This window comes from Furipterus horrens, unplaced genomic scaffold (assembly GCF_987537825.1).
Source record: "Furipterus horrens unplaced genomic scaffold, mFurHor1.1.pri manual_scaffold_8, whole genome shotgun sequence".
Taxonomy (NCBI): domain Eukaryota; kingdom Metazoa; phylum Chordata; class Mammalia; order Chiroptera; family Furipteridae; genus Furipterus; species Furipterus horrens.
In genome coordinates, this window is record NW_028327178.1 from 82,565,916 (window position 1) to 82,593,247 (window position 27,332).

At 38.2% G+C, this 27,332-nt stretch overlaps 1 protein-coding gene across 1 annotated transcript in view; it reads right to left on the reverse strand.

Moving 5' to 3' along the window:
* PLCB1 (phospholipase C beta 1) overlaps window positions 1-27,332 on the reverse strand; it is a 637,895-nt gene that overhangs the window by 64,346 nt on the left and 546,217 nt on the right. The window contains exons 26-31 of the mRNA XM_090286059.1: window positions 25,925-26,144; window positions 23,336-23,516; window positions 9,813-9,889; window positions 9,616-9,705; window positions 9,111-9,168; window positions 8,056-8,142 (exon numbers count right to left, since the gene is read on the reverse strand). Coding sequence (XP_090142185.1) covers window positions 8,056-8,142; window positions 9,111-9,168; window positions 9,616-9,705; window positions 9,813-9,889; window positions 23,336-23,516; window positions 25,925-26,144 — 713 coding nt within the window. The remainder of the gene's footprint in view (window positions 1-8,055; window positions 8,143-9,110; window positions 9,169-9,615; window positions 9,706-9,812; window positions 9,890-23,335; window positions 23,517-25,924; window positions 26,145-27,332) is intronic.

The window sequence follows — 27,332 nt, forward strand, 5'->3', positions numbered from 1 at the left end:
CCACAAGTCTGATAGAGCAGAGGACAAAAAATGTAACATTTATATTCGTATTGCATTTGTCTCAAAAAACAGCACTCAACTCCTGTGTTCTAAGCTCCACTGTCATTTGCCTCCTCTGAGAGAATTTAATATTTCACCTGTGATAGTAAATGTTTCACAACAACTTTCAAAAATACCAAGACAGTAATAAGCCCAACAATAACATCCAATGATGCTTACAATTGATGATTTAAGAGAAAGCCTAAATATTTGTAGCCAAATGAAGACATTTTCAAGGTTTCCCTGATGCCTCCTTGAAGAAATCAGCATCACTCACCTCTCCGCTGCCCAACTTCTGACGTGGGCTTGATCACAATGTCCCCAGGGGCCAAGATCCACTGGGAGGACAGGATGGAATTCAGGCTATGACTTTGCTTTCTAATGACATTCTCTGCCTCTCTCTTACTAGCATTATAGTCAAAAGTAGAAAATAAAGATATCAAAGGCTCAGGCTCATGATTAGGCCAAAAACCAAAAATACAATAAAACACCATGAAGTCAGCTTAAAGCTTCTCCTTCCAGCCAAAAGGTAAATATGTACAAGATCCTTGCTGGGCAAACATGGTCCATGGAAATGTGGCAGCATGGGCATCCCCTGGGAGCCAGTTAGACATGCAGATCTCAGGGCCCATCCAGACATCCTGAATCAGAATATGTATTTTAATTGAATCTCTAGGTAATTCATGTAGTCATTAAAGTGTGAAAAGCTCATTGCTTGCGGCAATTGATAGAAAGAGGAAGAGCTTAGACCTGTTTCTTATAAAACTGCTGTCTTTACCAAATTATTGACATGTTTCTAAATTGTACTGCTTCACAGATCAACTAGTGCTTATTAAAGACAAAAACATTGTAAGCTTCACTGTAAAACTATGTTTTCAATACATGAGAATAGAAGTTTGCTTTTTTATAATCACAGTAACACCTCTTTTCTCCTGAAATGTGCACTCATTAGAATGGCTTTGGCCAGTTCTTATTAGCAAAAGAAACACAATAGGTTTCATGACACATCTCCTCTAGCAAAGTTAAAGTCCTCTCTAAGTTTTGAGTTTCGCTTTGCTCCGACCAGTGGCCATTGGCACAAACATCCCTATTAGTTAGGCATTTTTAAGATCTCTTAATTACAGAAAATCAAGAAATTCTGAGATATCCTCTTAACTCAAAATGCCATGTGGGAATACAATGATTTTGGTTTGATTTTTTTTAAAAGGAGGGTGTCATAAATTGAGTAGAATGGGTCATGAAGACTCCCTGAAAACTAATTTCATTCCAACTGGACTTTAAGATAATAAGATTGTGGGACCAGTGCTGTGAGAGGTGGAAATTTAATGTTTCAAAAGCGAAAATAATCGTGTGAGTGTAAGAGAGAAAGCTCAAGGTCAAAAGGGGAGCCAGTTTTGTAAACTAAGAAACAAAAAGAAGAAAGGGGAAGAAGACAGTATGTAAGAAAGGAATTTATATCAGAAAGAAAAGAGTGCAATGATGAAGAAATAAATACCAGAGGAAGGCAGGTAGAGATGTGAAATGCATCATGGGTACGGCTGGGAACTAGAGCAGGAAAATGATGGGAATGTGGAGAACAAAGGAGCAAGTCCATGATGCCTGTAAATGGGATGGCCACATGCCACCCTTCTCTCAGAAGCGACCCCTCCCATCTAGTCCTACCTGGCCGGAAGGACGGTGGTCACCACTTGAGAGCTTGAGGGTTGGGGGGAGTAAAGTTGGGGGAAACAGAGGGATCCTCATGGCAAGTTTCCGACAAGAATGAGGAGGAACCGTCCCCCTGTATGAAGAAAAAGGGAGGCTGTCATTTTTGGTGGCATTGAAATTGATTTCTAAGTCATCTGTTGTTTCAAATTATTTAACTGGGAGTTTTCTTGGAGTGAATTCTAGAATGGAGATTTAAAATCTCCAACTCCTTTATCTCATCCAACACTCAGCACCACAAATGCAATGGAATTGGCAATTGAACTCTCTTTGATTCTTCCCTACTCTCTGTAGGGATTAGATGTTAACGATGATTGCAGCTTTGAGTTTTGAGAAGTTGTCCACAAAGTTCTACTACTGTCAAGAAACCTGAGAAAAAGTTGTATTGAATTACTGACAGCAGTTGAACAATGCAGCCCAATGAGTCTGGGCTCAGTGGCTATATGTTTTTCTCTCAAAAAGAGAGAACTAATTTTTTTTTTCACACACAAAGTTAATTTTATTAGCCCTCTACGTAAGTCATTCATTCAAAATCTATGTATTAAGCACCAACTATGTGCTAGGAATTGTTGTCAGGTGCCCAGAACTCAGGAGCATCACTGAGGCAAACAGTCAAAGCTCTGCCTTCATGGAGATTACATTCTAAGGGGGAGGGACCAGCTCCTTAGGAAGAAGTAAGTGACCTAACATGAGAAGGTAATAAATGCTACAAAAAAACAGAAAATAGAACAGAATAAAAAGGAGAGGAGATTCCAGAGATGGGAGAATGGTGGAGGGGGTTGCAAATTTAAGTCAAGTGGCAACTGACAGACTCTTTGTGAAGTCAGATTTGAGCAAAAACCTGAAAGGTAGGAGGGAGTTGCCCAAGCAGACACTTGGGACATGAGTATTCTGGGCAGAGGAAACAGTCCATACAACAGCCCAAGGTGGGAGTGTCCTGGCTTGTTGGGGCCCACCAAGTAACCAGCATGGCTAGAGCAGAGAGTAGGTCAATGAGGAAACAAAGAGAGGATGCAGCAAAGTGAGATGAGGTTATGTTGGACCTTGTAGACTTAAGAAGGGTCTGGAACAGAGGAGCGAGCTGACACTTTTTTTTTTTTTTTTTTTAGATTTATTTATTTACTTTTAGAGAGAAGGAAAGGGAGAGAGAAAAGAGAGGGAGAGAAACATCAATGTGTGATTGCCTCTTGTGCATGCCCAACTGAGGACCTGGCCTGCCACCCAGGTATGTGTCCTGATTGGGAATCAAACTGGCTACCCTTTGGTTCACAGGCCAGCACTCAATCCACTGAGCCACACCAGCCAGGGCTGACTTATATTCTATAACAATGACTCTGGCTCCTGTGTTGGGACTAGATTGTGAGTGGGGACACAGGGAAGCAGGAGCACCAATTAGGAGGCTATTTAGAAATCCAGGTGGCAGATGGTAGTGGCTTTAGCTTGGGTGGGTGCACTGCAGTTGGCACATTAACAATTATAAAGATGTATCAATTGATTTATAATAATTTGCAAGTTTTGGGCTTTTTGGTTTCATCTGAAAGGACCCAATAATAAACTTAAGAATTGTGACAGCTCATTATCTATTTCCCAATCTGCTTTTTCAAAAATAATATGTAAGGTTCAAAGAAAAGTGACAGAAAAACTGAAGCTGGAACACAGTATATTTCCTATTCTTTGTATGTCACTCAAAACATGTACATACTGCCAGCTCCCCTTGTAGACATGATTTGCCATATACTAGCATAATTAGCTAGAGCAAAATCCATTTTGATGCCGACCTGATTAAACACACTAGGCTTTCCTCCAATTTTGTTGACTGTGTTGTGTATAAATGTGTGTGTGTGCATGTGCGTAGGATGGTCACAGAGGGTAAATAATGAAGAATCCATCCAGACCATCAGAAAACATCATGAACTGTTCACTCTTCTATCACAGATCTTGATAAGACTCTTTGAAATAGGAAAATATTACTTAAGCCTTGGTTTCAGCTACAAATTCCAAGACCTCTTTGTTAAATTCAAAGACAATTCTCAGTCAATGATTATAATAAATGCAGAAGACATGTGCCAATTGATTTTTGTTGACAGAAAATGGATAAGCAGGACTCCAAGTGGTAGATGTGTTACATTAATTGGCCTTAGGCATAATACATGGAAAATAGAGATGTATTTTGCCCTTAGAAACAGTTTTCCTATTTGGAACTGAAACTTTCTTCAGTGTTTATTTTTTCAGCCCAGTGGTTCTGCATTTCCCTTTTATAATAGCCTCTTCTCTGGTGTTCTTGTACTCCTTCATCAAGTATTTCAAAGCAACTAATACACTTCCTCTTTGGGTATTCTACAGGTAAATATTTTTCTCTGTTTGAGTTTGGCCATTCTCACCTTTACAATGTAGGAGGCCATAGTAAAATCAGGTAGTGATTTCCTTAGATCAATTAATTTTTATATTTTCTGCTTTAAAAACTGTTTAGGGTATGCACGTTGAACTATTTTCACTATCCTTGTCATACCAAAGCAGGACTTTAAAAACAAACTAGGAATAATGGGAATAAAATATCTAATTAGTATTGGCAAAATGACAGGTACATATGAAAAAGTCCTGGTGTTTGTCACAAGTGGGACATTCTAAAATAAACTTTCACATTGTGGTTGGCTAAATTTGGTCTCCTATCAAATATGGATCAGCAGTACAGAAGCTCTTGGTCCATGTGGAAATAAAATGGTTTTGATTAGGGTACACTATCCAGTGACTGCTCTGTTGCAGGATGATAGAAATGTTGGGAACTTGAGCTGATCCTCTCAGAAGATAAGTGCATAGCTGAGTGACAGGTTAAAGAGTTACACTTTGTATTCATCTTCATATGTATCTTGCTCTAAATCTAGCCAAATTCCTTGCCACATTAGAACTGTTATTTTTCAGGATTGTATTTTAAAATTTATCTTGTTAAATTTTTTATACTTGTTTTTTCACTTTTAAAGGAGTGGTTGGGTTGCCAAAGACTTGGGAACTTATACAGATTGTGACTGGGGTTCAGAACAGCTCAAAATAGTAGGAGAAATTAGGAATGTAAAAAGAGCATCTTCCCTGTTTAGGTGGAGACTAGAAACATAGAACACATTACTCAAATAAGTAGATGAAGAAGAAGTAAATAATAATATTTGACAATATGGTGAAAGAAACTGACAAATGGGAAGAAATATGATGCCATGTAGTGCATATTTTTGCTTTAAGCAAAAAACAAAAAACAAAAAAGCCACTCTTGTTTTCTATAGAAAACTGCTTATCCCACCTGTAAAATACTTAAAGTAGGGATTCTACTGTCCTCAGTAAACTCTGGTAAAATTTGGCTTGCTTTCCTGTTTACAAGAAGGTTGCAGCTATCTTTAGTATTACCTACTGTAGTGTGAACTCAATTTCCTTGCCCAATATTCAATGATAGAACAATTCATAAATACTAAATGTCATAAAATCACTTCTCCTACACAACTTTCTGACTGAATGGAACTGATTCAGTTATAAATGCTATTGGTCAGGTTCATTTTTTTGAGTTGTTCGTCCTTCTATTATGTTTCTGCTTTTGTTGATTTTCCTCATGTCTATGTGAAACGCCAAGGGCCATAATGTGAAGAGGGATTATTTCAAAGCCAGTGCTATTCTATTTCAGGTCCACATCCAACAATTACAGGAGTGAGCTGACTGCTATGCTGGCCTGGTCTTTCATTTGCCTACATATGCTGTCCTGTGCTTTCATTTTTCTCCACATGACCTACACTTGATCTTATTGTTTTACTTCAGTATTTATTATTGCTCCCTCTTGTCATGGTCATTTCCCTTTATTAACTACTATATCCTATAATATTAACAGTCCTTGTTCTTGTTATCAAAGTCATGATTCCAAAGCACAACATTTTTAAGCCCTGGAGAATGCCTTTCAATAAATGCTTTAGTTTAACGTGGAACCAACAATCTCCAAGAGCAACCTTCAAATTGAGACACAATAAGATGGTCATAAGAACAACCCATGGATGAAAAGCAAAGAGAAATCATATTGGTTGCTATTTACAGTAAAATACAAAGAAGGCAATACAATTACTAAAAATTCATAAAAACACTTTAGATCCCTTTCCAAGGGGTCAAGACAGAAATTAAAAAATTGCCACTAATATGGTAGTAGCACACACTGTTAATTACCTACCCAATTGTAACTTTCTTCTATTTCTTTGATAAGAAAACAGTTTAGTTCAGGTACCTGGTGACCATGGACTTGAGGAGAAGCGGGACTCCCTTCACCCTTTTCTGTGAGTCTTAATTACACCAAGCCAATCATAAAAACTATACTCTCCTGCACATGGTTGGATTAGGAAAGGGCAAATGGCACAACTCCAGCCCACGAGCGGAAGCCTATTGGGGAGACTTGGGAAGGTTATCCCCCATCCTATAATGGATAAAGACATTGCTGTTTCTGCCCTTGAATAGCTTTATATAGGACTGTGGTACATGGAGCTGTGGCAGCTGTCTTGTGGCTATGGCACAGTGGAAATTCTAAAAATACCTGGATTTTGATGAGGTTGTTGAACCACCAAATTAACAATTCCTCAAACTGCAATACCTCTAAACTTCCAGGAAGGTGACTTACTAAGTTATATTTTTGTTTAAGCCAATTTAATTGGCTTTTCTGCAAAGCGGTTCCTAAATAATAAATTGTCTATTAGCTATTAGTTCTTCTAATGTTCAGTTGTATCCAATGAAGGTGTTTAAAAGGTGGTTCAACACCTGCTAAAGTTGATTTTAATCATGTTGACCTAGAGCATAATATAAAATCTTTGTAGGGTTATTTATTTTGAGAGTTATACAATTTAAACACATTTTTGATTGCATTTTATCTATGAGTAAAATTACTGATTTTTTTTTTGGACCAAAAACAAAACAAAGCAAAATAAAACTCTGTAGGAATAACAATATTTTCCAAGAAAGATTTTTTTTAGAAATGCGAAAACTGGCTAATGAGTTATCAACCATAAGCTAAGGATATTGTGTTAATATACAAAGTAATGACAAATTTGAATTCAGACAACATGGATTGAAAATATATGTATTTGAATATACCACCTGGCACTGATTATTGTATCATTAAGGTATTTCTTAGGTTTCTGTTGATCCTGGATCTTTTGCTCAAACATTTGAATACTTTTAAAGATCAATCCCAAATGGAAAGCACAGCACTTTCTAAAATCATGTTAAAATGTATTGCATTTTACTAATGCATAATAAACATGGGTGTGGGTAAGAATATTTAAATTGTATGTTTACATGAAAAAAATATTAGCAGCATATCTAACTAATTATTAATTATTGGATTTTCATTACTGCTTGAGAATCTATATTGCCCAACATAAAACTTTAGAAGTCAAAAATATTAAATGAATGTCATAGATAATAAATATAAAAAGAGGAGAAGTAACCCCAAATATATATTTAGAATTAACCACAAGAAATCTATAAGAGTAAATTAATGAATGGACTATATAATGAAACAAAGCTAACACTTTTAAAATTTGCAGGTTTAAAAAGTACTTTCACGAAATACCAGTAACTTTTAGAGTAGATACTTTTAACTGCAGGTTGAAGAACAGGAAAACTTAGAAGTACATTTTTCACAAACAGAAAAATATTCCTTGATGAATCAAAATGGATGGAATGATCTAAAACTGAGATGCTGTTTGCTAACTTAAAATATTTGACTTACAGATGTTCACTTTGCTTAAAGTTAATATTCATAAAATATTTATTTTAGCCAATATATAAACAAAGGTAATTTTAGAGTGGAGCCCCAATGAACTGTTATAATAGGGAAAAAAGATTTGCTCTTTTCTGCATTATGAGAATAGTTCGTTAGATAAAAACCAGGGTGGTATTGGTTGAGGACATCCTCTGCTGGACAGAGTCTGCCATTACAATATTACCTCAGATATGTAAAGCTGAAAAGGCTTAGCTCGTTTCTCAATTCCATCTCCGCAGGGGAGAGGGGCCAGGGTTCTTTAAAAATACTTATGCCTAAACCACACCACAGACCAATTAAAATCACATCTCCAGAGTTGGGTTCTGTGAAGTTTTTAAACCTCACCAGTGGATGATAAAGGCTTATTGAGTATTGCTATAAAGATTTTTAACCATCATTTAAAAAGATAACTAAATTTCACATGTGAGACATAATCTGAGATTGTGTTCAAAGTTCACAAACTAGAGAGATCTTATTCTAATTGAGTGGAAAGAAAATGAAATTATTGTGTGTTATTATTCAGTTCAGTTTACCTTGGGCTTTTCATCCAGGATCTGCTGACGTATCTCCTTGTGTTTCTCTATGAGTTTTTCTTGTCGTTTACTTTGTGCCTCTTCTAACTATAAGAAAGTTATAAAGAAAGTCATTTTCATCTAAATGTTCAAGTAAATGTTTCCAGAAAAAATTAAAAGCTGTTCAGATCTGTGGCATACATTTAATTATTTCATACTCTGGTCAAGAACTACCCTTCATGTATAGGAAACTGTTAAGTGTTGAAGCTGGGGGGGTGGGTACACAGGAATGAGGGTGGGTGATCAACCTGTTATACTATACCTACATTTTTGTTAATATTTGAAAATTTCCATAATAATAGATTTTTTAAATTTAAGAAAATATATAATGGACTCTGGAGGTTGTCATCTTTTCTACCATTGATGACAACTAATTGTTCTTATGGGGAATCTCCTCCCATTTACGTCATGTTTCTGGGTTCCTGACTTGGAAGTGATTCTTGACATCTATCTTTAAGTGAGTCTTTTCTGATACAGGTTTGCAATTAAACTTGCAGAAACATTGATTATGGAGTGTCTGCTCAGTGAAGCAGCTCTTCTCCTTGATGGTGGCAAATTGATGCAACAAGGCATAGTGTTTCCCTCCTGAGGCTCACAGGGTGCTTGTCAAACATTCACATGTGGTTTTGTAAAGGAGAGAGGGATTAACCCTGTTAAAAAGAAACAGCAGGCACAAAATGCAGTCACTTTTGCTAAGCCCCACCAAGACTTAATACTTAACCTAACTGCAATTTTAGCCTCTTCCATAAATGAAATTGTAAACCAGTTAGTCTGGAATGTTAACCTTAGTAAGGTCATCTGCCTGATAAAACCCCAGCCTTCCTTTAAGTGATGGTGACCTCGCCTGTAATAATCTACTCTTTAACCTCCTTTTCCCACCCTGTCTCTGCCTGTAAAACCTACTTTGTTCAACTACTCAGAGCAACTTAGTTTACTAGATGGTTCATGAACCACTTGAGCCAATTAGACCTTTAAATTTACATGGTTGAACTTTTGTTCTTTAACAACCAACATACCCTCTTGATGTACTGCACCACTTCCTGAATATATGACCGGATCATCTCTGTCTTTTCCCTAAAAGAAAATGACAAATACATCATTATATGAACACATCTGGCATCAGCAATCACGGGAGTCTCTGACTCCAGGATGAAAGTTTACAGAACTCTCCACATTCTTATTACTGCTGTGAGGAAGGTACAATGCACCAGTTCTGGACAAAGGTCAGTTTCCACCCAAGGGCAAACTCTGTTTTTCGTTAAGTGCTGGGAAGGCTGCCTGACATTATTAGAAGTGAGTCTTTAGCCTTTCCCTAAGGGACACTCTTTACTCAGTCTTTATCTAAGAGGTCCTTTTCTGAACTGCGCTTTGGGTTGAAAACCTCACAAAAGGGATCTTTTGAAAGGTTAATTAGAGGAGAACCTCCACAGATGGGTCTTTGTGGTTAAGAACCTGTTATTCTGATACAGGATAAAATAATCCCCAGGTAAAAGGTAGGGGAGAGGGGTTCTTTCTCCTTACTCTTCCATCTGGCTCTTGTCTTTGGATTTAGCTTCTGTTATCTTCTCCTGCCTCTTTTTATCCATTTTCTTCTTTAATTCTTTCTTCTCTCTGAAGTCCAAATGGAGGTAAAAGGGGAAAAGAAGGCAAGTCAAATACCAGTGTATGTTTAATACAGTTACAAACACAAGCTCATTGTAATGAGAATGGAGGCTTACTTCTCACAGATTTCTTTGAGCTTCTTTAACTGATTGTTCTGACATTCTTCAGCAACATCCGTCAATTTCTGAATCAGCTGGGGAAAGAAAATGCCAGTTGGTTGTTTTACATTATCACAAACAAAGCACTCTCTCCCTTTGTCCCCCAGACAACAGTATCTATAGTTAGAAAATCTCTCATTGATATTTAACAATAGTTAGAATTACCAGATACCTATCATAGGCAATGAGGATATAATTTAAAACCATCATATTATCTTCATTTTAATATGAAACTCTTCTTATCTCTTTTTAATTAAACAGAGCTCCTTAGATTACTGTGCTGGTTACTGCAGTTTCGCCCCATGCAAAAACAAGAGTGAGGACTCAGGTTCCAATCCCCACTTTATGATTTTTCAAAAGTATTATTTTGGTCAAGAAAACCTACATTTTCTTGGTTGTAAATAAAATTATTAATGCCTTTATCTTTTGGAGGTACTATAAGCTTAAAATGGGCATGATACAAATGTTAGTTATATTTAATTATGAATTGTAATTCTTGGCTTCCATCTATCATTCATTTTTTAATTGCTTCATGGATAATTTGAGTTATTCATTTTAGAATCGATGGTTTTGTCCTTGTATGGGTGACCTCCAAAGAACATCAGAAATGTTCTTCTGTGCTACCATGAAATTTTTAATTTATCACCATGAAAGTAATTCTTTTATTGCCTTGCATCAATTTCCCTTCAAACCAGGCTTTGAGGGGGCAACGACTGTGGTTTCATAGCCTCAGTGCTCTGCACGATTCCTAGCATTCAGTAGGCACTCAATAAATGCTTGTCAATTATGTGAGGGTCAATGTGCCTTCCAATCCCTTCTCTTTCTTGATTCCACATGAAGACCATACACAAACTTCTGCCATTGCTCAGGAACACTAGCAACTGGACTCGGTCTTCTCACTGAACACCAACTGGACATTGTGGGCTTCCTGTGAAAGGCCCCACTGCTGTTCCCCAAACATGGAGATTCTCAGATACAGCAGGGTGAGCTGACCAGTTTTATATAAGCTGTAGTTACAACAGTGATAAAGCAATATAATCATAATGCCAACAAACTTTCATTGGTAATTTATACACATCGGGCACAGTTTGAAGAGTTCTAAATATATTAACCTATTCAATTCTCGGAGTTGCCCTAAAGACTTAGTGCTATTATCTTCCTTTTACATACAAAAACTCTGACACCTGGGTTCAAGGTCTTGGTTTAGGGCCACAGAGGTAGTAAGCCATGGAACTGGTACATACTCAGACAATGAGGCATTTGGCCTTCACCACTTTCCCACGTCACCTATCACAATGCCTGTTACCAAACTGTACTACAAGGCCTCTACAATCAGAACAGCCTCGTATTGGCATAAGAACAGGCTTACAGATCAATGGACCAGAACAGAGAGCCCAGAAATAAACCCACACCTTTACAGTCAATTAATATTTGACAAGGGAGGCAAAAACATACAGTGGAGTAAAGACAGTCTCTTCCATAAATAGTGTTGAAAAAACCAGACTGGTACATCCCCCCCCCCCCCAAAAAAAGAAACTAGACCACCAGCTTACACCATACACAGAATAAACTCAAAGTGGATAAAAGATTTAAATGTTAGTCTCGAAACCATATAAGTCCTAGAAGAAAACACACAATAAAATTTGAGATATCTCACGTAGAAGTATTTTTGCCAATATGTCTCCTGAGCCAAGGAAAACAAAGAAAAAAGTAAGCAAATGGGACTACATCAAATTTAAAAGCTCTGCACAGCTTTTCATTATAATTTTAGAAATTGTTTTAAAAGACTCCTTCTTATCCAAGAGAATCAAAGGAGTCAAGGGAAAAATTCTCTTACAGAATTAAAATTTAAAAAATCCACAAGTTAACATGAACATGAAATTTGATGCATTCATCTGTGGAACGGATTAAACCTGAACAAATATCACTAGGGCCTGAGCCAGCAGAAAACCTATTTGATCATTTAAAAGACATTGACCGGTCATGATTGTCACAATTTAAAAAATCATGAAACATTACAGTGCTGTAGTGCCATTCCTCGAGGTATCTAGATGTTAAATTTGGTGTGCAAAGACTTGGGGAAGCTCCTTGTGGATCCCCACAATACTGCTATTCTGAGGATGGGCACTCAGCACCTTCCCTTCCCCAAGGACTTTCCTCTCTCCCATCCTCCCCAAGGTATTACAGAGCGTTATCCAGGGATTCCCAACTGTGGCTGCAACATCAGAATACTGTGGGCAACTTCTAAAAATACAGATTCTGTTCAGTGGATTGAGCATTGGCCTGCGAACCAAGTGTCGCTGGTTCAATTTCCAGTCAAGGCACATGTCTAGGTTGCACATCAGGTCCCCAGTTGGGGGTGTGTGAGAGGCAACCACACGGTGATGTTTCTCTCCCTCTCTTTCTCCTTTCCCCTCTCTCTAAAAATAAATAAATAAATAAATAAATAAATAAATAAATAAATAAAATTGTTAAAAAGAAGAGAATGTTTATAATTAAAAAACAAACAGAAAATAAAATAAAATAAAAATACAGATTCCGGGGCCTGTTCCTAGGTGTGTGGACTCTAAGTGTCTGGTGGCAAAGCACAAGAATGAGCATTTTCAAAATCTTCCCAGTTGATTTGGACAGTTTGCCAGATTTGGGAAGTGTTGGTGAGTTTGTCCTCCTTCTACAGACAATTGTTCCATTTCCCAGAAATGCTTTGGAATTCAGTGACATTCCCACTTCTGTTTCCATGTTGTCACCTCTGTCATTCATCTGAGTCCAGAGTATTTTCTTGATTCTGCCAAAACCTGGTCATATTTGCTGCTTTCCTTCTACCTCTTGCCCTCATCTCAACATTGGTATCCAGTCAGCAAAGCCACTGAGCTTGAGATCTCACAGCCTTCTGCACTAAATTCTGACTTATTTTAGTTTGGCTTTAGCTCCCACGCAATGGCTCCCTTGGGTCCCACAGAAGCTCCCTGTCTCCAGTGTCCCCTGGCCTTCCTCCATGCCCCTTCCTCAGACCACTGCACCTGCTCTTGACTCTTCTCAGGACAAGTTCCCATTTCCCTGTCTCCCAGAACACACACCTTTGTCTAGACTTTCAATTTAGCCACACCCCAACACATATTTGCGAAGCACCTACTAAATCCCAAGACCATCCTAGAGACTCTGAGGTAAGGTCCTAGCTTTCTAGATCTTACCCCTGGACCAGCAGCACTGACATTGCCAGCAATTCTATTAGAAATGCAAATTCTCAGGCTCTACCTCAGATCAACTAGAAATCAAAATCTGTATTTTAACAAGATTCCCAGGAGATACTTGTACTGTCTAGATTATTGAGGAAGATGGAGACAATTTAGAAGAAGCCCTTTGTTATGGACTGAAAGTCTACATCCCCTACCCTGAAATTCATACATTAAAATCCTACCCCCCAATGTGATGATGATATTAGGAGATGGGACTTTGGGAGGTGATAGGTCATGAAGGTGGAGCCCTGATGAACAGGACTAGTGACCTTATAAAAGAGGCCCTACAGAGCTCCGTAGCCCCTCAGCCATGTGAGGACACAGTGAGAAGAGAGCCATCTATGAACCAGGAAGTGGGGCTCTACAAGACACCAAATTTGCAGCTGCCTTAATCTTGGACATTCAGCCTTCAGAATGGTGAGAAATAATCATTTGTTGTTTAAGCCACTCAGTCTATGGTGATTTGTTATAGCAGACCAAACTAAGATGCCCTTCTCAAGTTCCCTCTTCCCTGCCTCGCAAGACCTTTGGAGCTTTATCTGCATTCTGTTCATTACCCCAAATTCAGCTTCCTCACTGGTAACACAGGGATAATGTTTCCCTCCTGGGGCAGCTGTGAGAGCTGAAAAACACACGGCACGTCTTAATGGACCACATTGTAGGCTCTTGACTTGGTTTTCTTACCCTTCCTTCCTAGAAAAAGACTCTTACCTGAGTTTTCCATCCTGTGCAGGACCTAACCCATCATTTCATTTTCTCCTCTCCAACTTTCTTCTGCACCAGACACATCCCCATTTCATAAGGATGCATCTCTCTCTTCCTTATCCTTCAGAACCCTGAACATTTTTAATTCCATCTTCAACCTTCCTTTCATTTTTATCCCTAAAATGGGATGCTACCTGTTGCTTCCACAGCTGCGAAGCTCCACCCCATCTTCTTCAACCCCACCATCTCACTTCCACACCAACCTCTGGAACTCACCTGATTTTGAAAGATTACAAAAACTTTTGTTACTAAACTTACTGGCCATTTCTCAGGACTTAACTTTTATTATTCTAGACATTCAATTTTTTTCTTAGTTCACAGAACCCTTTGGATCTCATTAACTTTTTCATGGCATCCTTGAATTAAAAGAAATAAAGGAACAGTTCAACTTATTTATTAAATAATTAGTTGCAAACGACTGAAGAGTAGTAGTTTGCACAGTGTCCAACAGATGTTGCTCTGTTTCCTTCAGGGTTCCTTTGCGTACAGGTTGGGAATCATGACTTTATTCTCTTAATAGGATGCCAGTTGCCAACCACTCTCATACAAAGCTCTCTTTCCATTATTTATAGTATCTCCAGCAGTTACCATGGTCACTCCTTCTCTGACTCTTTTAGGAGTTTCAATTCATTTCGGCACCATCAAATGCCTTTGACCAATTCTGGCTGAAGATCGCTTACCAGCATCTCAACGTTTCTACACACAGGTTTAGGATTTGTGTCTCACATATTAGACATGTTATTGTCCTTTCCCACTAAGCATCATTATTCATTTCAAAAGTGGACATTACCTGTGACTTCTCTCCTGGGTACTTTCCCCATCTAATGAGTCATGAAGACTTTTTCATTTCTTCTGTCACCTCATATGTCATGGTTTTGAGCTAACAGCACTCTGGTACAGGTTTTCATTAACTGCAGTTTGGACTTGGCAAGTATTCCTTGGCTGCCCTCAGTCTCTCCTTAGTCCTTCCACTCCATCCCATGTATTCTTCCCTTTGGTATGTACCAAATCATTAACTAGCTCTCACTTTGCAAATGTGTTATGTTCCAGCCCTACATTTTCTTTCCTTATCAGCATTCAACATACCTAATAAACTAGGCAATATTTTGCTCTCAGAACTCTCCAGGCATATACCTGTTTCTATACCGTTTTTCATGTTATTTTTCTATTTGATGATATTCCCATTTGAATGGGAGGCAGCACAGGAATAGAACATTCCTATGATTGCAGAAATTTCCATTGAACTATGCTGCTGTGACTGCTTCTGATAAGGGAGTGGGTGCCAGCAAAGATCTCCCCTTGTCCATGCCCCTCTCCTTTCTAAATCGGCCTTTGGTGATTCTCCACTTTGGTTGCCCAGGCAACTCTATGCCTTGGTAGCTTGATTGGCCTTTTCTGTATCTCTTAGTGATATTTATACTTGTGTATACATGCTTTGTTATTGCTCCCCAAAAGGACGCTATTACCATAATCTTTTAAAAAATAATTTTTGGAGTCCCAAACACTCAAAAATAATGTGAATAAAATATTTTAAGTTTTAAAGCCACATTGCCCTTGACCTTGGTGCTAGCTATGGAATGCCATGTCCAAGCCATGTACTATCATCTCAGAAATAGTTGCAAAACTATATAACTTTTGGTATTTAACAAGTTCAGTTTTATTCCTTCAAGAACAAATGCCTTATTGTGAAATCCAAGTATATATATTTTTAATGTGGCTTTTGCATTCAACTAACAAAAATAGTGCTTTCCTAAAATCTTAAAGAATATGGGTTTAAAAAAGAACAAAATGTCTTTGTTTACTCAGACACATATGTAAGTGTTCTCCCACTGTGCTCAGTTTCCCTGGGTCTCCGCTGCTCTCCTATACAACAGACCCAGCCCCGTAACATTCTGCCCTTTCCAGATATTTTCAAAAGACAATCACTCTTACTGTAATTCTGCTCTTAAAGTGTTTGCTGTTTTCATTTAAATTTCCTCTACTTAAGGTTTAGGAGACAGAATGATTAATATAGTGACAGTGTTAATAACATGTCACTATTGTCAAACTCACATTAAATTGGCAAAAGGATTATATATATGTATCAATAATTTACCTCTTTCTTACCCTAAGAAGATGGCAGGCTTCTCTCCCCAACATTACTTTTCCAGGAGGAGCTTGCTCTGCTTTCTGAGAACTGGGTCTATTTTTACTGTGGTTCCGATAGGCACTGCGGTATTCTTTATTCCCACACCTTGGCCAAGTTGGATGAGTGATACCCTGACTTTGGCCGTAGGTGATTGGTCTAAAGTTACAAGTTTGGCCAATCATACAACCCTAAACAGGCTTTCCCTGAGATGTTTCCAACACACTGTTGGAGAAAGAAATGCAACTTAGAAAGGATCAGTGTCTATATTTTCTGAAAAGGGGAAGCCTGTTTGCTGCTTTGGAAAAAATTAATACTGATGTTCAGAGAAAGAGAGAAAAACAGACAAGGAGAGAGAAAAGAAGGAGAAAGAGATGGGAAGAAAGAGAGAGAGAAGCACGGAGGGAGGGAGGGAGAGAGAGAGCTCTAAAGTGGTTTCTGGCACTCATCTCTCAATCTTTTCCTTTCCTCTGCTTTGGATAATCAATCCTTTTTTTTTTTTTTTTTTTTTTTTTAAGATTTTATTTATTTATTTTTTGAGAGAGGGGAAGGGAGGAGTAAAGAGAGGGAGAGAAACATCCATGTGTGGTTGCTTCTTGTGTGCCCTCAACTGGGGACCTGGCCTGCAAGCCAGGCATGTGCCCTGACTGGGAAGTGAACCAACGACCCTTTGGTTTTCAGGCCGGCACTCAGTCCAGTGAGTCACAACAGCTAGGGCAGGACAGTCAATTCTTTATCAGGTGATACACCCTGTATTTTTCTAGTATGTATTCTTCTTGTCTAAGTTAGTCCAACATGAGTTTCTGTCAATTGCAACCAAGAGAATCCTCATAAAACAAAAACAAAAACCCAGAAATAAAAAAAATTTACTACTTAAACTCCTAAATAAGGTGGAGGAATCTCTGGGTTTTGGCTTAGGGTTCTATTGCATGAAATGTGAAAATAGGACCAAAAAGAGGAATTTTCACACAATAATTAAAATGCTTTTTAACAAACTTAAGGATACCCTCACTTTTGATGTATTTATCAAGACAGGCTCTACTCAAAAACCCCATCAGTCATATGTTAGCCAAAAAACTCATTGAAGATATAAAAGAAGAAAAAAAATTAGTTTAAAATTCCTAGGAAATAAAACCAGAGGGCATATGGTAAACTGAAATGCAGTAAACATTTTATTTTAACTTGTAATATAATATTTTTCTGGCCCGAAGGAGTATATGCATTTCAATAATTTTGCTTGTTTGTTTACTGCTCATAACAGCTCTCTTAGTTAAATGTTCCAAACCTTTTAAGGAAATAAAAAGGAAAGCCGCAGGGGAATATAATTTCATGTTTGTTCTCACATCCATGCTGAATTTCTCTTGGTTTAGTCATTTGAGGGTGAGAGAATGGTTTCAGAGGAAGAGAACAATTTCTTGACTCTAGCTCAGAAGGGATAAAAAAATATGTGGACAGAAATTGGCATCTTTGGAGTCTCTTCTAAGTTGGATAATTTTGGAAAATGGGCAAAAAGTCAAGTATTGAATGTTCACACTTCAGACACAGCTCAATCTTCCTTCCCATTCCCCCACTATGGAGAACATTATGTCCTTTTTTTTTTTTTTTTTGCTAGTCTAAGCACCCATTCTGAGTTTTCACTATAAATTGTTAGTTTAGAAAAATCATAAATTCTTTGTAGAAGAAAATCACAGTAATCATCTAGGGACTAAATGAATTACTGACAATTTAGAAACAAGGTGGATATTTATACTGGGGTGTATCCTGGCCATTTAAATTGAGAAATATCCATTCATTCATCAACCAATATTTAATGAAAACCTATGTAGTACTAGACACTGTGCTAGTATGGAGGTCCAACTGTGAGCTGAGAGACAGGCCCTATCCATGAGGAGCTGACATTTCCACTAGCTCGCTTCTCTTTTCAGGAGAAGAGAAATTCTTAGACCAAAAGGGCGATTATCTCGATCATTCTCTGAGATAGCCTTCCATAGCTACAAAATATTTTTTAATTTCTATAGCTAAACAAAGTTTATAGCTTCTTATTTGCATCTAAAGGCTTAAAAGATCCTTGGAATTTTCCTTTACTTGCTGGGTAAAGAAATAAAGTGAACATCTGATCAAGACTCTTAGTCAATGTCAATAAATTGGCCCAGTGAATATATAACATTTAAAATTATTTTTCACTCTTAAATTATGCCAATGTAAATGTCAGCTTTTTAGCTTTCTGGGAAATATAAATGGATCAATGTAAAATACTCTCTTGAATGACATTTCTAGGATTCTTTTATGAGGTTAGCAACAGGAAATGTCTTCAAACTTAAAAAAAAATCAAGAAATTTGATAAAGGGGGGTTCTAGTTGTTTTACCTCATTTAATCAACCTAGACGATGCTTGGGTTTTGCCAGATCAATTCTCTGGGCTTTGTTTCCTCATCAGTAAAATACAGCATCTAAATTATCTCTAAAGTTACTTGACAAGTTGCAAAATTATATTATTCTATGGCTACCAATGTTTTTAAAATTCAATAATGGTTTAATATATCCTGAAAAGAGCAAAAAGTAAGAATTTATGGCCATAAATATTTATGTTATTGATAAAGTTAACTTTTATGATAGAAGAAGTTTCACTGAAAATGATTCATATATAGCTTTAGGTAAAAACTTACAGTAAAGCAGAGAACTATCCCTTTGTAATTATAAATGCTAATGAAGGTACTTGCAAGAGTTATTAAAAAGTTGGTGTGATGTCACAAATGGTGCAATGATGGATTTATTGATTTAAATAAAATAAAATGAGAAAATGTTTGTATCTGATCAAGTCAAATGAGATTATTATATTTCATTAAATCAATTGAAGAAAACCTAACCCACTAAAATTTTAGGATAAGGCTTCATAATTAAGAGTGGCCATTTAATTAACGCCATTTAATTAAGAATGAATAAACAAACAATCCAATTAAAAATGGGCAAAGGACCTGACTAGGCACTTCTCCAAAGAGGACATACAGATGGCCAATAGACCTATGAAAGGATGCTCAATGTTACTAATCAGAGGAATACAAATTAAAACCACAATGAGATGTCACCTCACACTATCAGAATGGTTATCATCAATAAATCAACAAACAAGTGCTGGCAAGGATGTGGAGAAAGGGAAACCCTTTTGTACTGTTGGTGGGAATGCAGACTGGTGTAGCTACTGAGGAAAGCAGTATGGAGATTCCTCAAAAAATTAAAAATGTAACTGCATTATGACCCAGGAATTCCACTTCTGGGAAGTTATCTGAAGAAACCTGAAACACTAATTTGAAATAACATAAGCACCCTTGTGTTCATTGTAGTGTTATTTACAATCACCAAGATATGGAAGCAGCCTGAGTGTCCATCAGCAGATTAATGGATAAAACAGCCATGGGACATTTACACAATGGAATAATACTCAGCAGTACAAAGGAAGAAAATTTTTACCCTTTGCGACTGTATGGATGGACCTGGAGAACATTATGCTAAGCCAGTCAGTGAAAAACAAATACCATATGATTTCACTCATATGTGGAATCTAATGAACAAAATGAACAAACAGGCAAATAGAGACAGACTCATAGATGGAGAGCAGGATGGCAGCTCTGAGTGGGGGTTATGGGGTGGGGGGATCAAGCAAAAAGGAAAAAGGACTCATGGACATGGGCAACAGTGTGGTGATTGTGGGGGGGTGGTATGAGGGGGATAAATGGTAATGGAAAAATATAATATAAAAAATGAACAAAATAAATAATTATTACACACCTCTCAGATATGGGAAAATCACAATAATATTCAAACTGAAGGTTTTCAAATAATTACCATAGGAATCCTGACTAAAAGAGATATAATTTGTCCCATGACTTGTAACTAAAATAGCAATAAATCATGGGCTTAATATTTCAACAGTCCATTTGGAAGCTAGACCCAGAAGGGCTGCCCATGAAGATAAATAACACAACATGCCAACTACTTTTTTTCTTAATTCAAAATATATCATTTCGGCATCCTTTAGTTGCCAGATGGAATGCAATGAGTGTTGTAATTCCAGAGGGCATAAACTAAACTATCTGACTTGTAGGTTCTATTTTGGAATTTTCCTTTCAGCAGAATCTATTCTGTTCCCCAAGCTTCTTTAAGTTGACACAAGTCAAAACCATTATTTTCTTTGCCTTTGGGGATGGCTCTGTTTACTGACCTTTTCCATCCTAATGATACCTAAATAGTCACTAATTAGCACATAAAAACATATTCAGATTTATATTGTGCGCATGCACAAAAGAAAAACCCAACTTGAAATGTCTATTGCTTTTAGCTGTAAACATTATTACATTATTTTGAAAGGTCTGAGAGTTGGGTTATTTCTATATCCTATGATTTAAGTGAAACTAGCATTACAGCCAGAGAGAAACTTTATAGGCATTTTTATATAGACTTGTTATTTGAAAATGAGAATGCAGGCACTCAAGGGGCAAAATGTTTCAGCTGAAGTTACATAACTAAAAATGGAAGCCATGTCTCCTCACTCTAAATCCTATGCAAATCATCCTTTGGTAAAGAATCATGACTATGTTCTAGGCACTGTGTTGTTTCCATGGATGGTTTTATTGAATCTCATGTCTAATTGGTGAGGGCTGTGTGTAGATTTTGAAAAAAAAAGCCCTAATTCTCCACCACTCTCTGTAACTACCTTATCTGCAACGTGACTTGCAGCTCCCCTAAACAAAAGATAGCATCTATTTCTGTGTCTCTTGGATCTGGTCAAGTTTTATGACTTGTTTTGGCCAAAGAAGGAGAAAGAAACCAGACTTCTTAACAGACCTTGCCCTCTTCCACTTGCTCTCAATTGAATGCCTTTCTCACTTCCACATGAAGAAGCCTAGGCTAGCCTATTGGACGATGAGAGATGTAAATCAGTCATCTGTGTTGACCCAGCTGATGGTCAGTCAGCTTACCTCCAGAAGCAGAGCCCCCAGATAACTGGCAGTTGGACCAAATGAGCCCAGCCAAGACCAGAGGAACCATTCAGTTGAGTCAAACTCCAATTGCTACACACAGAATCATGAGCTAAATAAATGGTCGCTGTTTAAGCCAATAAATTTTGAGGTGTTATGCAACAAATCTAACTGATAAAGATGGGCATCAAGTAAGCCTCAGTCTACATACTGTACTCTTTAAAGACGTAAGCCCTTTGGCAGGGACCACATTTAGGCTTGGTCCACACATTATCTCATTGTTCCTTCTTATAGTTTAATGAAGTAAAAATTCTTCTCATCTTCAATGGACAAAAGAGGAAACACAGGTACTCAGTGCCCAGATGAGATCTGACACAAGACCTGCACACATCACCACTCACATCTGATGGGCCATCGATTCAGACTGATCGACATTGACCCGGAGCTCTCACTGTGAAACACCAGGATTGGCAGGGAATTGGGGTTCTCGGGTGGATGATACTGGTGTTGGTTTGGGGCCCACAGATGATTGCTGGTGGGACATATAAGAATACGATCTACAAGGCCAATGTCAGGGAAGGGAGAAACAGAAGGGTTTAGAATATGTGGGAGACTTAAAATACAGGAGAGGAGAAATGGCGGGAAGCGAAGCAAAACAAAACAAGCCTCTGTATAGAATAAAGAGTATGGTGACTGTGAGAGAAAGTGAGGAAATCTTTTCTTGAGGCCACTAAGAAGAAGGAAGAGGTGAGAAGACAAAATGTCAGGCCAGGCACTGCCGAGACTGAGGAGCGGCCCCAAGGACATCACCGCCAGATCCCTTCAGAGGTTCAGGGTGCAGAGCCTTGAATGTGGTGCTGTGGCTGATTATTGAGTGATTCAGAACCCTCGGGGGGATCCCCTAAGGGTTTGCTGAACTTACCAAAGTCAGGTTAAAATTAAAACCTAACCCGAAAGATAGGCGCAAAACTCAGGGTCGGCCCTGCGGCCGTGGATGAAAACAGATAAACAAGCTAGAGCCGATTCCCCAAACTTGTAGCTCTTCCCTGGGACAGGCTCCTTAACTGGGGTCCACAGATCCTCACAATATCTATCGAAATATTTCAGGGGGCACAAAACTTAAATGGGGTCAAGGAACTTACATCTTAATTTTCACTCACCTCCACCTGAAAGTAAGCTTTTACTTCCTTTTATTGTGAATTTAGGCAGAAAATCGAAGGAGCAGTTTCCATAGGACCTGTGACTTGGTCACCAATAGGCACTCATTCAGCTTGATGATCAAGCTATCAATAGTGGAGACCGAAGTCTATTTCTCCTTTCAGCTAAAAGGAATTTAATTCTATTCATTTTGAGCAAAGGTAAGAATCCATAACTCTGAAACTGTGCTTCTTCAACTTGAATGTGTAACAGGTCACCTGGATGCCTATTAAAATGCAAATTGTGACTTAGCAGGTCTGAGTGGGGCCCTAGAGGCTGCATATCTAACAAGCTCCCAGGAGGGTGAGTCGGGGACCGCACTTGGAGTAACCAGGCTGCAGAGGCTTTTTGGATCTAGAACTTTAAAAATAAAGATCCTCATTTTGATAGGTATAAAAAATTATTTGAAGGTGTAGAGTCTACATCACTTGGTATGCATTTTACACCTCCCATGATAATGTGAACAATTACTTAAAAAATATCCTCTTCGTGTTTACCAGTGCAGAGTTAGGCAAATTGTTTTCTCTCACAACCGTGTTTTCATATCAATGTGTTGATACCATTATTACTTTATTTATCACGTGGTAATATAACTGTTTGTAATAAATGTTCCCTGAGTGTGTGGTGACCATATCTTCTTTATCTTTATTTCCAGTGTCTATCAGAGTATTTTGTAAATGTTAACTTTTTAATAAACATTCAGAAGGGAGCTGACCGATGCCATGGTTTCTTTCCAGATCCTTGAAGTGCTGGCATTTGAAATGTACAATCCTTAACCAAGACACATTTGCATTTAATTACCAAAGCAACTTTGGAAGATAAATTTTTTTCTGTTTAATTTTCCTCATCACCCAAATACACCTTTTTACTTGGGGACTACTTGCTTGTTAGGTACACTTGCATTTGTTTAATTCAGCCTAAAATGCCTGTTCATAATTCAGAACCACAACCAAGACAGAGCTGACAGTAAAAAGATTTCCTGGCAGAACAACTTCTGGTTGTTACAAATGCAGTTGATAGAAAGTTCTGGTACACAGATTAGCTGAAAGGCTCGTAGTTTGCGGATCCTCCCAAATAGGCATAAAATAAACTTTGGTCCTAAACCCAAGGTGTTTAAACAAAAGTTTTCTATAGAAAACAGGATTCTGGCCATACAAACATAAATGATGTTTTTCGGGCTTACCAGTTTAATATGTTCTCGCTTCTGGTACTTTTCACTGTAATACTGTTCTTGTCGAAGGTTAAGCAGTTGCTGTTGCTGTTTGTCCTTCAAGTCTATTAACTTTTGGGTCATTTCAGCATCCAGGGCAGCAAGGTCCTGCTCAATGGTGGATGAGCCATGGTCAGGGCTGCTGGGGTCTGACCTGCAGAGACACAGAGCTTGGCTCACAAACATGCTGGTCATAGGAGCGTGGAGGGTGGGTGGTTCACCAGAGTTCCCCCCACAGAGAGCTGTGTTTGCAAATAGTTTGGTAATCTACTTTAGGTGCAGGCTGGAACCCCCAGAAGAAGACATTTGTTTTGACCACTCAGTACGTGCCAGGCACTTCCTACTTTCCAAAATGCTTGCACAATCCAACAAGTGGTATGACTATCTTCAGTGAACACTTGAGGAAAGCGAGGTTCAATGAGACACTATGCCTCAGGACCCTTGGGGCAGCTGCAGCGCAGCTCACCCGAGGACAGACTCCTAAGGAAAAGCGAAATCTGTGCTCTCAAGTCCAGCAATTCATTGCACACCAGTATCTGGACAGGAACTATCTGTATATGATCTGCTCTTCACATTATGTGAAAAGTTCAGTTGAGATGATGGATATTTGAATAAAAAAACTAATGAACATCACATCCATTTATAACTCTGAGCTGTTTTCAGAATTTTAATGTGTATCAAGGCAGATGGCAGATGGACAGATATACTCAGGTCTCAGTGGCTTTGCCTCTTGAAGAAAAGTTTCTCCTGGTGTGTCTTTCCATACTAGGTGCTTAGGGATTTTTGTTTTTGTGTTGAGGGAACGTATAAAAAAATAACCAAGGAAACAATGTTTTTGCATCTTCTGTAAAAACAGAGTTGAAAATATCCCATTGCCTTATGTTCCCTGTTTATGATCCATGAGATGAATTCTTTGGCAATTTAATACCAGGAAAATGTTTGTTTCTCCTGGAAAAGCATGCAAGTTTCCTTTAATCAAATAAGGAGAATAGTCGAATCTATATTTCCTTCTCTCAGAAGCTAAGAGCTAAATTCAGTGTTCAAGGACAGCTATTACATTAAATGGTTGATGCTGTCCAGTAGAAATATAGCATGAGCCACATATTTAATTTTTTCTACATACATAATTTAAAATTTTTAGTAGCTACCTCAAAAAGTAAAAAAAAAATGCATGAGATTAATTTTAATAACACATCTTATATAACCCAATACACCCCAGATATTATCATTTCAACATGTAATTAAAATAAAATCAATGTAAATCCATAAAAAGGATAAGAGTTATTTTATATTCTTTTCTTTTTAAATAGTCTTTGAAATCTGGTGTGTATTTTATATTTACAGCACATTCGATGTCTATGAGCTGTTTCCCAAGGGTCAAATAGCTGCGTGTGGCTCGTGACTCCTGTTTTGGACAGCAGGTCTCAAAAACTGGTAGCCACTCTGTGTGTATGTTGTTTTTCCTTCTCTATTTTCGTAAGATTTTTACACACGTCTTCTTTAGGTTACTCCAACACTCTACTGGAAGTTTGCATGATAAGACTTATAAGTAAGTAAATAGGTGAATAAACAAATGACTGCATACGTATCGCTAAAATAGAAATTTAGGAAAAGTTTTAGACCAAGCTTTCCCAGAACTGTTTGTGTAGCTGGGGGTAAATGTTAACGCCTTTAGCTTCCAGCTTCTTCCTGGAATAAGTGACAAAAGTTCACCTAGATGGCTTCTAAGGCAGCTCTAGTTCTAGGAAATAATGCTTTAGTTGCTTTATAAAATACTAGTACTATGTTTTAATTGTGCTTTTTAAATTTAATCACCTGTTAAATCTTATATTCACAATATAAATCTGAAAAATGTACATTGCCTCTCTCTATAACTTGGCATCAAGATAATTCAGTAAAGAAGTGAAAGGATGTAGCTCAGCCCCTCTGACTGAGCTCACTGACAGGTAGCGTACGTGCTCACATAGTTCCTGGCATTACCGCATCAGCTACATGTGGGTGATAATTGTATAGGTCATGCAAACTGCTGTGTCCCTGGGCATACAACTGACACTCAAGAAATACTGGTTGAATAAATGTGTGAGAGATGCTTCTCCCCATCAAGTGGGGGTGAATGGAGCTGTGGGGTCCCCTAGATCCAAACATGACAGTTACCTTTGCAGGGCTGTGTGGGTTTTAGATGGTGCCCCAAAGGAAAGTGGGGACCTCTCTTTACTGTACGACAAGTTGTCTCTTCAACTAGGTTCAAGGTATATGGAAAATTTTCGTACTCACCAGGTTGGCCATTGTAATATTGGAAGTCAGCCAACTGATATTGGGCTCACAGGTTAGAACTCGAGGGTAGGACTCCTGCATATCTATTCTCAGAATTTGGTCAAATGAAGAAATTTAGTTCATAGACAAAATAAAGTTGAGGTGACAGAAGAGTTATAAAGAATGGAGGGAGTGGGGTGGCTTTCCTTCTTACAGTGGTATAGGTCCAAAATATGGTACAAAGCATCAAAAATCCATGTAAATGACTTTTCCTCATGTCACAAAACCAATAACACTCATTCAACTTACTTTTTCTTGCTATCCTTTTTGGCTGTCTTTTCCAAAGCCGCCCTCCTTCTTAAGTAGTCATTCTGAATTTCATTATATTTTGTAGTGTGTTCTTTGATAAGGTCAGTGGTTTTCTTGTGGTGTCTCTTAACCAGGTCTTTCATTTCTTTGTAGTGTTTCTTTTGAAGTTTTACAAAGGATTTCTGTTGCTTTAGCTCTTCAATAGTCTGCGCTTCCACTTCTGCAACACATGAGTAGAAAAGCTAACAGACATGGCAGGATGGAGTGTACAGATATAGAGAGGAACAGCAACTGGTTATTGAGCCATGTTTGTCTGATTCTAATTAACTTTGTGCCTATGTTACCAAATTTCTCAAAGATTCAATTTCTTTACTTGTAGCTTTTTAAAAAAGTTTGGGTTTCCTAGAAACAGAGCTCAAGAGGAGCAACTAAGCCATATGATTTACAGAGGGGTATCTCAGGAGGAGGGGAATGAAGGCAGCAGATAGGGAAGAGGCAGTGACTAATCAATAATGTGGTCGTAGCTGGAGCCTGGCTCTTGCTTGACTCAACTGGGAACTCTGGAGAGTGAATTGTACCTCAGAGTCAGCCTCACCTTGAGGCAAGAAGGCCAACATTCTGCATACTTGGGGCAGTCAGTTGGGGGAGGTATAGCCTACTGGGAAGGATGTTTCCTTTGGGGTGAGGGCAATTTTCAAGAGCAGGGGGAGCTATGAGCTGTTATCAGCCAGCACTCACCACAGCTGGGGATGGGTGTACTGGAGGGTAAAGGGGATGTGTTTGGGACACCATTAGCGTTCCCCCTTAAGAATCACAGTACTTCTTTACTTTTTAGGGTTATTCTGATGACAAAATAAAACAATGCCTGCAAAGTATTTAACACAGTTTCTGGCAGCATGCCTTTTGATGCTTAACAAATGACTGTACAGGTTCTACAGCACCATCTTGAAGGGGCACTGTTTACAGTATAGGCATGGTAGGTTTGCTTATTTATCACAATGTTCCAGGACAAAACAATGAAGTGAAGGAAAGTCCCTTAATGTGATTTTCCCAAAGACACAATAAGTGTCAGCGGCATCTTAAATTACTACATATATTATCGAATGCCGAGAAAACATTTACGTAATGTGAAAGAATTTGACCTTAAGACATTCTGTATGTTATTGACATGTTTATCAACTTTAGAAAATGCATTAAGAATATGTTAACATTTCTGAAATTAAGATGCATTGTATAGTCCATGGAAGGTGACAGTGGGCCTGTGTTTTTCTTTCTTGGCCACCCATGAATAGTGGGCTGCCTTAATATTGACGGTATCTTAACTGCAATGAATTATCATCTGTTTGGACCTAGATTATGTCCTAGTTCACAAGTTCCCATGCTTTGACTTGAACTTTCTGCTTCTGGG